Below are 12,285 nucleotides of genomic sequence, written 5' to 3' on the forward strand. Positions count from 1 at the left end.
AAATTTATCGGTCTTTTTTTTCCTCCCATATTTTCAATCACAAGCCAATGATAAGCATTCAAACTCATTCCCAAATTCATTAACACTAATAGATCAGTTTTGTTTAAAAAAAATAGATCAGTTTTGTTGTAATGATTAGGTGAGCATTCGAACTAAAATAAAATTTATAAGCTCTAAACAAATTTCTTATGCATCTTAACTAAAAGATTAGTCCATGAGTTAGTATCAGATTTCATGGTACAACACTATCAAACAAGCCTACTGCCTACTTAGTTAATTTAAGGATAACAAAGAGCCTTAAAATTAAGTACCTTTATGGTTGAATAAAACATCACAACAAGTCTCCGAATGAAGATAAGCATCCAAATCTTAAAGTCTTATCTCTTATTCCTCTTTTGATAAGAACAAAAAGTACTTTTAAAGAGACAAACTTCAATGTTTTGGGAGTTTAATGCAAAAAGAATCATTACATATATAAGTCAAAGTATATATACAACTCGCAATGACTCGAAACTTTCAGTCACTAAGATTTATGCAAATACATAGCACTTGAAAAATCATGCCTTGTTAATATATAAAATGCGATTTGAAAAAGTAAAAACGTTTCCACATAAAAAAAAAATCCATTTTTTAAAAAATGAACTATCTTCGTAGCTTTTGGAACGAATCAGAATTATCGAAGACTATTCTGCTTTTGATCATGCTTGATTCCGACCTCTATTTGGATCGTGAATAAGAGAGTCAATTTGCTAGCTCTAATACCAATTAGATGCATAATAAAAGTAAAATTTGAATATATTTGTTTATGGTGGTTGTATTAAAATGACAAATTTATTAAAGTAACAAGATAAAATTTAAAGGTCATAGTTTTAAAAGAATATTATATTTTGTTCATTTTTAATCTTAATAGTCATCATATACTAAAAACACGAAGAAACAATTAAGTATATTGTAAAAACGAGACACCGAATGTAGAAGTAAATAATTATTTAAGTAAAATAAAGTCTTGGATGCTCTTTTATTCTAGAGCTATCTTCAGTTGAGTGGTAGATTGAAGGTTAATCATGTTATCAAAGAACATTAAAAACATCATGCATTTCCAACCCATTTTATAATTTAAGGCTGGTGAAAATGACACAAATGGAAGAAGTATATGACAATTACAACAAACAAAATATCAAGATAGCTAAAGAATAATAAGCTAGCTAGAATAGTCATCATTACGGATGGCAATGGGTCGGGTCCACTGAGACCAGCACCCAGACCCAAAATTTTAGAGGTGGATCCAGATCCGACCTAGACCCATCGAGTCTAAAAAAAATGAGACCCAGACCCAAAATTTTAGAGGTGGATCCAGATCCGACCCAGACCCATTGGGTCTAAAAAAAATGAGACCCAGACCCAAATCCATCGGGTCTAGCGGGTCTCGGGTATTAAACGGGTCCAACTACAATTTTTATAATTTTTCATAATCTTATATATATATATATATATATATATATATATATATATATATATATATATATATATATATATATATATATATATATATAAATAATAAAAGAAGCATATTAAAAAATTGTTCATATTTTTTATACACAAATGATTTGTTCATTATAAAGTAAAGACAATGCATGAAGAATAAAAACTTAAAAATTAAGATTCTTGGTTGCTTGTTGTTTTGGGGACGTACTTTCTCTAAAATCTATCTTATCAACCTCTAATTACGTAGTATATTACTAATCTAATATATCTAATTAAGTGGTTTATTTTAATAATAGTATGTCTAATATACATTTTTTTTTTTTTTTTTTTTTAAAATAAAAAAATAAAAATAAAAATTAAAACGGGTCTATGGGTCAGGTCCGGGTCCAAAAAGTTTAGACCCGGACCCAGACCCGACCCATTAAACTTAGACCCAGACCCGACCTAGATCCATCGGGTCTAAAATTTAAGTACCCAGACCGGGTCTGGGTCGAGTCTAGGACCCATTGCCATCCCTAGTCATCATAATGCTAAAAGACTTATTCCGCCAACATCAAGCAACTATAAATGATGGAGTTGTTATGCATTTCATACACGGCTTAAGAAACTATAAAATACTCCCTCCATTTCACAATGTTAGTCCCATATACTATTTTGGGCGTTTCAAAATGATCTATCCATATTGAATCTATTCCTTTATTTTATTTTATTTTATTTTCCTAATTTAGTCTTATAATTTCTAATCCCATTAGTGGATTGATGACATGACAGTAATTAAATATTCTGATTGGTCATCAATCCCATTAAACAAGCATTGTAATTGATGCTTTCCAAATAAAAAAATTAGAATATTTAATAAGATAGAACTAATTAAGCAATTTTTGTACTAAAATGTAAGATTCCAAATATTATTCGTTCTCTTTTTTTTTTTTTTTTTGTGATTGATTATATATGGGACTAACAAAGTGAAAAGGAGGGAGTACAATCTATCATCCACAGTATACGAGTCTTCTCTTCCTTTATACAATGCTCTTTTCTTAATTGGTATAATTTCAGTATTTCGTTAATTACTCCTTTGTGATTTTATCTTGTGAGAGTTATATTTGAAATCCTTTAATTTACACACCCATACTCCTCTCGTTTCTATTTTTAAATGCAACAATTTGACTTATACTTACATAACTAGTTATTGGCCAGGGCGATGTCCCGGTACATCGTAAATTTATAATTAAGTTTGATAAAAAATAATAAAAAAAGATTAATGTTAAACAATACAGATTATTAATAAGTGAGTGAAATATATACGGAGTAATTATCTATATGATCTTTCATTAATATATATTTAAAATAAGCATGTCAAATTTAAATTTGGAGGTTATGCATATGAAGAGTTTTTGATAAAAATTAAACATTATTATAGAGAATTAAAGTTATATGATTAAATTTGGAGGTTATACATATGAAGAGTTTTTTTTTTTTTTTTTTTTTTTTTTTTTTTTAATTAAAGTTATAGAGTTTTAATTGATGCCGATGGAATCAATTTATATTGGGGAAAGACGTGAAACGTAGGATGCCACCTCACACACATGTGTCGCCTAGTCATGTTGTGGGAAGGGTGACACGTGGCGTGACCATGTTGTTTCCTTGGGTTTTAATAATATTATAGATAATTTTGCTAAATAATTGTGGGTTCATTTTGCAATTTCATATCTTATTAACTAACAAAATACAAAGTATAGTAATTTATTCTTTAGTACTAATAAGGTTGTTAATGGATGTCGTCTTTCTTTTTTTTTTTTTTTTTTTTTTTTTTTTTTTTTGTAATTTGAGAGTTGCTCAATAAAAAAACAACTAGAAATAACTCAAAAGATTTAATTCAATTTTTCATATATAATATGATATTTACAAGATATCTCGGTAGCAGATATAATGATATACATCACTACCTTATAAAAAGTACAAGATTACTCTTATGAATAGTGTTATGCCAATTATGCCCTTCAAAATGTGTATTTACATATATACCCTCATTAATGTGCATAAGTTTTTGTAATGAATAGTGTTTGGATAATTATACCATCTAGACTATTTATTCACTGTCATTAATAATGATTACTTTTTTTTGTCAAAAAAAAAATACTTCCTCCGTTAACGGTTAATTGCAACACATACTAAAAATGGGTGCTAATCTTTAATTGCAACAAATTTTATTTTTTTCCAATTTTGGTATGTTTTTTAAATCAAAATTACCTTCCTACCCTTATTATAAAATGATTAACATACACTTAAGTACTTAACTACAACATATTAGAATCCTAATCTAACCATTCCCACAAAAAAAAAAAAAAAAAAAAATCAGATCCCACTACCTCATTCATTTCCTTTTAATACTGCCCCCAAATTGATTCAACTACCCAGCTTCATTATTCATTGCAACCTTCAACCTTCAACCACCTGCATTTAATCCATGGCGTCAAACCCTAATCTACATCTGTCTATAAAACCATCAACCCTTGCATTCCACGCGTTTCCCCTTCTGCTCTCAACATCTCTTCTCTGTATACTCTCTTTCATCTCCATATTTCGACCTCGTTCTTTCTCAGATCTGAACAATTTCGACCGAAATTATGAGTTCTCCCCCTAAGAAATCATCCGATCCTTTCTCGTATGAGAATCTTGGTGTTCAAAAATAGGAAATCGATCTTGATGCTCCTGGTGTTCAGCTGCACAAGTGCGAACGCGGAACTGGTAAAATGAAACCAGTTCGTCGGGCTTCTTTGGTGTGGACTAGATTCAAGAAATATGGGAATCGTGTTAAGATCAGTGAGATTGTCTCCGATGATGAAGATTCCTCTGATAAGGCAGATCTGGGCAAAGAAGCAGCTGTGAACGCTCCCGTTGTTCCCATCTGCCCAGATCTTAAAAATAAGGCCCCTGTTGATGCTAATCTTGCCATTAATAGCGACCTTAGCTTGAGGTTGCTAAATCTGCTCTTGCTAAGCAACAAAGCAAAGGCGCTCTTTCTAGACACAAAAGGGTTCGATCTGGGTACCCTATTGATGTGGAGAATATTGATCTGGCTTATAGTAAGGAGTTCCACCTAGAAATGTTTCCTAACAATTGACTGATCAGCGTAACTACTTTCTAATCCTTCATTTTTGGTCATTTATGTTTGTGATTCTCAGATCTATTTATGAGTCATTATTGATAATTATTTATGCAGCCTTTTGTGGTTTATTGTTGTTAAATGATTGCCTATTATTAGTTGTGGCTTGTATATGCTTTTGGGGAATGTAATTGATGGATGATGATCTAGTCTGTGATTTATGTCTACTTATTGACAATCATGGGTGGATAATAGGCCTATATTTTAGTGCTCTCAATGACATAATGGAGAGAATTGAGTCCCTTATGTTCTGTGCCTAATAGGTTGCCTTATGTTATTGTGTTGATGGTTTCCTTATGTGACAATGATGATGGTTGCCTTCTGTGAGTGTGTTGATGCCTTGATGGTTTCCTTGAGTGATTGTGTTGGTGATTGCCTTATCTGGAATGAGTCCCTCCCCTAAATGTGCATATCCTAGGAAAACTCCAAATGATGAAGGGACTCAATTGTAATTGAACGACTTTGTTTGATTTGCTCCAATAAATTCACAATTGATTTGTTGTAGAGGTAACAACTTGGCCATTCTAAGTGAAAACAAATGCTCTTATTGATGGAGTTAAACAATAACTATAACACTAGTTGTAATGAGGTGAAAACACTATTTCTTTCATTACATCAATGTTTTACCAAAACACCTCATACATGACTTAAACATAACCATTACATAGAATCTAATTCAGGACTGCCTTAAACCTTGTTCTAATTGTATGCCAAAATACACATAACCAGTTCACAACAACAAAAAACATTAAATCCAACATTGAGGAAACTACTAAGACAAAGGCAAAGACTAAGATGTTACCCAAAATGACTTGCTTCTTTCTTCATTGGTTATGTGTGGCAATCTCTGTGATGATTTTTTGGTACCCCAAACTGTGTTTAGTATGAAAAGTGTGTTTAAATAATTCACAGCATGTTCGATGTGTTCCCTTGGTACCTCCAAATACTTAGGGAGAATTCCCAGCCTGTCTAACTTCTTTTTTGCCATATGGGGAGGGTTAAAGTTATTACCACCATCCTTGAGCAATATTTCAATCATGACAGCTTGGAGACTTAACCAAGTATACTTGTTAAGAGTTGGATCAAACTCTTCATATGCTTCTTTGACTTTCTGAATTAGATCATCAATAGTCTTCGGGAATGATTGGTACTGTAGTGACTGTATCACTTTGAACAACCCCAAGTCCAAGACATTTAAATCTGGACTTTGTGCTGGCTGGTATACTAGTTGTATGTTAAAACCATTTGCAATATATGCTGCCCTGAACTCTTCATCATTTGGGATTTGATGAGGCTTAGCATTATTCCACTAAATTAGCACATTTTTTGGTAGACTTTCAGGCCATTGTGTTTGGACTGCTGGAATTATGTGCTCCATTAATATTTTCCTTATTGCATCCTTAGTGACACTCTGTACAGCCTTAGTTTCAAGAGTCCCAGCCTCCTTGTTCTTACTCTTTTTCTTTGCCCTTGTGGTGTACACAAAAGGGAATATCCCATACTTCCCTGAATGTAGTAGCTGCCCAATTGTGCTATATAGGGGCTTCCCTATCATTCCCATGAACATAGCCTTAACCTTGAATCTTTTTGATTGTTGGCACCTATAAGGGTTTTCTTCTTTTGGAAGAAGGTAAAACTTTCTTTCCTCAGGGTTCAAATAGAACCACTTTTCATCAATGTGGATAACTTGTTGCAAGTCAACAAATGTGGGGTTTCCTTCTGCTGGTATGGGATTTATGTGAGCTAAATCCCACTTAATCCTTGCAATCTTGTGGTTAGATGTAAGGGCTGGGTGATTGGTGCTTGTGTGTGTTCTTAACCTCCCCTCGTTCCTCAAATTGTGCAAGGTGACATGAGAAATTTTCAAAGCTGCTGCATAGCTTCTTTCTGTGGTCCTCTTGTATAAAGGGACTGACATTAAAAACTCTTCTGAATATTCTGTTGGTTTAGGACCACATCTGCCCAATTTTTGAGACCTGACATCAATTACATTCCCCTCAGTCATTTGTTGCTTGATTCTCTTGACTAACCTTGTTAATGTTGACCTGTGAACATTGATTTTTTTTTGCTAGTTGAGCTTGTAATCCCCTTGGCAATTCACCATCTTTCATTTTTAGCAAAATTTCATCTACTATTTGTCGTTTCTGCTGTACTGTTAGATCTTTTATTCCATAATTCGGATCTCTTCCATGTGGGATCTGTTGGTTGCTTGATTGCTCATTTTCTGCATCATCTTGGTCATTTCTTGAATCTTCATTCTGACTGGAATCTTAGAAGTCAGTGATGTCTTCTTCCATGAGTAGTTGGTCTATCCCAAAAAATTCTTGATCAAAGAAATCTGCCATATATATTTTTTGGTTTACTTATGTTTCAGATTAAGAAGGTGATGAAGTGGAGGTGGCTTTTTTTTGGACAATTGAAGCAGAACCGGAGCACGCAAATAAGATGTTGAAGATGCTGTCACTAACTTAGCACCAATTAGGTTTAGGATGGCAGTATTTTGGGTAATTAAGCTAACAGTAGGACTGATTTAGTGCTAGCTTTTGTGGTTTAAATTGTGGATGTAATTTGGTTAGTGATAAGCCATGGTTTGTAACTTTTGAGTTTCTTAAACAATTGAATTAATGTGCTGTACTATTTATACTCTCCATTGTATTCGTTGAAATGCAAGGAGGGAAAACATTTGGTGCTAAATCTGAAAATTTGGAGTTGAAAAGTCAAAATTTCAAACTTGGTGAAAATTTTGGGAGGGAAATGTACACCCCCTAAAAGTCAGATTACTTTTTTTAAAAATTATGAAGGCCCACACTTCTTTCCCTCCTTTTTACTACTTAATCACATGGCTTTATCTAACTATTAAGAACTCTTAAAAGTTTTGCATTGGAGTCCGCGTGCAACCCCTTTGTTGTAATTAACTATTAACGGAGGAAGTATTAAGAATAGTGCATGGAATTTATACACCTTAATATATTTGTTTATATATTTTTCTCATTAAAAAGTTATCAAGAACTAAATTTTTTATTTAAGGTTAAATCAAATTGAAAGAGATTTCCTAGAAATAATGTTTTTTTTAAATCACCATAAAAAAATGTAACCATTTTCGAATTAACCACTCCTTTATTTTTTTTTAAATTTTAAATTAACATCCTTAAATTAAATAAATGTTCAAATTACCACCCATTTAAAAAATCCGATGGATTTTCCGTCAGATGGCCCCACCTAACGCTTATTTTGACCCTTTTGACTGATTTTCCTCGATTTTTCTCTTTAAAAACACTCTCCTAACTTCAATTCACATTTCCTTCACCAAATTCTACCCCAATTATAGTGAAATTTTGTAGAATTCGCCCTACCGACTGCCTCCATTTTCCGTAGCACAAAGTCCCCAACTTTCAAAGGGCACTTGTATACTCTTTTGTTATAGGCCCGAGTCATTCTCAAGCGGTAGATCTCATGGCGCAAGGCGGCATTGCCCCTGTGCTCTGGGAGTGAGTCTAATGCCAGCCGCATGGCCTCCCAGTTTGCCTCTTTATCATATAACATGATTCGAAGAGTCGGCTCATAATGTTCAATGGGCAAGACAACTTCTACCCCATACACCATGAGAAATGGGGTTTCTCCATTTTCCCCTTTTGTTGTTATTCTGATGGCCCATAGGACGTGTGGTAATTCATCCGCCCTTAGGCCGCCAGCTCTTTCAATTTTCTTTTTTATGTCGTCTGAGATGAACTTGTTGAAGGCTTCGACCTGGCCGTTTGCTTGGGGTTGGCCGACTGATGCGAAATAATTTAAGATCCCTTGATCTCCCAACCAAGTCTTTAATTGAGGTGTCTCAAACTGAGGACCATTGTCAAAAACCATAGACATAGGCACCCCAAAACGGGTGATGATATTCTTATAAATGAAGGAGATGACATCCTTTGTCTTGATGTTTTTGACCGCCTCTGCCTTTACCCATTTTGTAAAGTAGTCCACATCCACTAGGATGTAGCGCTTGCCGCCTGGAGCAGCTGTATATGGTCCCAGGATGTCCATGCCCCATTTTGCAAACGATACTGGACTATGGATTGTCGTTAGGTCAGTGGCCGGACGATGGATTAGCTTGCCAAAATTTTGACACTTGTCACATTTTTTAACCATTTCCATAGCATCCGACTCAAGGGTTGGCCAGAATTAGTGTCGCCTGGCCATGACAGCCAAGGATCTGCCGCCTATATGAGATGCGCGATATCCCGCATGCAATTCTTTGAGAACTTCCTACCCCTTTTTTGGGGTCACACACTTCAACAGAGGCTTCAAGAAGCCTGCTTTGAAGAGCTCTCCTTGTCTCATCTCGAAGCTTGCAGCTCGTTTTTTCAGCACGGCCGCCTCCTGGGGTGAATCAGGGAGTGTAGACACCCATTTGTGTCTCCCCAAAACCAAACCCAGTGATGAGTATAATGAAGTGAAAGTGTGGAAAGGCTAGTGTTGTAGTTAGTTTTTATTTCCTTTCTTTCTCTCTATTTTTGAAAACCTATTTTTAAGAGAACAGCCAATCCAGTTTGGTTTGGTCCATGAAAAGGGTCCAATAATGGTATAGTTGGGTCGGGTTCGAAAAGAGCTTTCCAACGATATATTATAAGCCCAATTCCGATGAGTAATGAGGAAGTTATGGCCAAATTACTAAACTGGCCCGGTTTGATATTTATGTGCGGCCCAATGATCTAGAGGAGGGCCTAATATTGATTTATCATTCCTAATGCAATTAGGATTGATTATAGTCTTCTAGATTCTTTTAGAAGGTTCTTTTCATTCCTAATTTAATTAGCATTGGTAAATTGACTTTGGTTGACTTTTTAGAGTTTTAATCAGAATAAAAGAAGTGTTTTTAAGGAAAATACGATTTTGCCCTCTTGTACGACTAAATTTTATAAAATTAAGAAAACGCTTGGAAATTTTTTTCTAGCGTCTGACGACAGGACCAGCGCCTGGCGCCAGGCTTGGCGTCTGGTGCTAGACTTGGCGTCTGGCGCTAGTGTCTAGCGTCTGTGCTAAGTTGTTTTATTCTTTTCGAAACTCTGATTTTGTTTTTTTATCCGTCCAGCTGATTTTCTCTATAAATAGCCTCCTAAAACCTCCGTTTTCAATCATAAAAAATAATCAAATCTTATCAAAAAATCATCAACTCTCTAGTTTTCAATTCTAATACTCTCATTAAGAATCTCTTAATTACTCTCTCTCTCTCTCTTTTCTAAACTAGCCTTTTTCATACAAAATTCCGCATTCACAAGATCTAGACACACCTATCCAAGTTCAAAGTTGCCTTCGCCCTAGACGTGAAAGGTTTTAATTTTTGAGGGTTTGGTCCCAAATCTCTCTTTCAATTATTTAATTTAATTGTTTGTTTTATTATTTTCCTTGAAGTTACTAACGTGTGTATTTTGTTATTAGAAAGAGATACGAGGCATCCAAGTAAGTGCTTTAATTTATTTATTGATATTATATAAATCATGCTTAGATTATATTTTGATTCCTAGTATCATGTTAGGGTGTTTTGATCTTCCTAGTACCATGTCTAGGGTAAAGAATAAGTTTCTTAAATCAATTATGATTTCTATGATGCCTTTTATTGTCTTCCTAATATTCATGTTAGTATCATGTTAGGGCTAAAGCTTTGATTTTTATTGCTTAGTGACATGCTAGGGTTTGTTATTAATCTTGTTAGTATCATGCCTAGGATCTTGCTATTATTATGCTTTAACATGATTATGGTAAATATGATTATTATTATTGATGATTATTATTATTATGTTGTTTGATATATATTTATTATTATTGCTTGATCACGCCTTTTATGCATGTTTAAAGGGAATTGGTACTTGTAATCATGCTTAATAAGATAATTAATAATCTTGTTTAGGGTTAATTTGATTATAATTCAAGTGATCGCCAATTATAGTTTATTTGTGCATTAATATTCAACCAATATAGATAATCAGGTTTAGGGTTAATCCTATTGATTGCATGTTAGTCAGAAAGCGCCCATGAATACGATCAGAATAAAGTAGAGGCTTATTATTAGGGCAGGTTCAATCTCTTTTAGGTTGGATTTGTACCTTCATCCCTGAACTACCAGTCATGGTTCCAGACCTATTGGAGTTGACGATCTCCTGGATCGTTAAGGGGTGTAACCTTCACCTTGTGAACGGTTTACAAGTTCCTAAAACTTGTTGGCGACTTTTTTGCTCTATCTTCTTTCCCTTTGGACGCCACCGTACTTTAGTGTATGATCACAATAGGGTTCAAGCTAGGGATAATGCTTGAAATATTCCCTACAGTTTTTGGCGACTCCACTAGGGAGGATTTCTATTTTAATTCCTGAAATTTATTTCGGTAATGATTTAGAATGAGTGGATGAGACTTGAAAAGTTCTAAGTATTTCATGTGCGTAATTTTGATTAACATTATTTTCATATGCATAAAAAAGATCTCATTGTAAAGACCATCCGTAATGAGTTAAAACAAGGATTTTTACACGTTGGAAATTTGAGGAATATCTTTCACAACTAGGATCGAAATAATGCTGCGCGAAACTGGAAAATTTTATCGAGCACAGAAAGCTGCTGAGGCATGTAGGAACTAGCGTCAGAAAACAGAGTCTAGCGCCAAGGTTTTGACTCTGGCTCCAGGCGACACTCCTATCGCCAGGCGCCAGAGCCAAATCGCGACACCGACCTCTGTTTGCTGGCGCCAAGTTCTTCCAATATCGAGCCAGAAATATGCGTTCTAATTTTGACAAGTTTTTTTGCACTGTTTGCTCGATCTTACTTCCTAATTGAGTTTTTCTCACTTTTCTAAAACCCATATGTGTTCTACATATGGACATAACCCTCTGGGAATTAATGCTCCATCTACCTGATTGAACGCTCTGTGCAGCAAAGGGTACATCTGAGAATGTTGAATTCACCAAACCATAGAAGCGATTTTTTAACTCGCGGTGTCCCATCCACTCGCGCCAACCCTTCAAAAGGTAAGGCTTCCGCGCGGTGCATCCAGACAATTAACCATGGACCCTCTTTGACTAACCTATATCCCGAACTTTAAAGAACTAGAGCCATGGTTAGGTTGCAAACTCATTGCATCATATTGTGCCTACTTGACTAATTGTGCATTATTTGTTGTGCATACTCTATGTATTTTTTCCTAACCGTTCGTTTGACTTTTGTTAAGACTAAATAAACTGATTAATGACTAAAAGAACTTTGCCTAATTAATTTGAGTAATGAAAGTCTAATAATTTAATCAGAATTGACTTAGTACGACTTTAGGCATACCATGTAGAGTAATAATACCAAAAGCAGTCCCAGATCAACGTTCCAGCAATGGCGCCGCGATTTGGACTGCAGCGCCACTATGTGGAGTGCAACGCCTGGCAACAGTTCTGTCGTCTGGCGCTACACTGCAAAGTGCAGCGCCAGTCTTGTCGTTTTGGCGACAGTTCGGTATATTGCTCGAGTCATCACTTTGTGTCTAATTAAACAGTTTTCTAATCAATTCGATTATTTTATTAATAATATTACCTTGTTAAGTTCTTAATCGAGTCTAGGCACTAATTCCCATGGTCTTACACAAGAGTCAAAGCATGTCACTTGCAC

At 34.8% G+C, this 12,285-nt stretch overlaps 1 protein-coding gene across 1 annotated transcript; it reads right to left on the minus strand.

The window, feature by feature from the left end:
• Nucleotides 1-5,441: 5,441 nt before the first annotated feature.
• LOC145557768 (uncharacterized) lies at nt 5,442-6,656 on the minus strand. The gene is made up of 2 exons (XM_081618945.1): nt 6,069-6,656; nt 5,442-5,960 (listed from the first exon to the last, which is right to left on the minus strand). The coding sequence occupies exons 1-2, from the start codon at nt 6,654-6,656 to the stop codon at nt 5,442-5,444; spliced, it is 1,107 nt and encodes a 368-aa protein (XP_081475071.1).
• Between the last annotated feature and the right edge of the window lie 5,629 nt (nt 6,657-12,285).

This window comes from Chenopodium album, chromosome 9 (genome assembly GCF_948465745.1).
Source record: "Chenopodium album chromosome 9, dcCheAlbu1.1, whole genome shotgun sequence".
Taxonomy (NCBI): Eukaryota; Viridiplantae; Streptophyta; class Magnoliopsida; order Caryophyllales; family Amaranthaceae; genus Chenopodium; species Chenopodium album.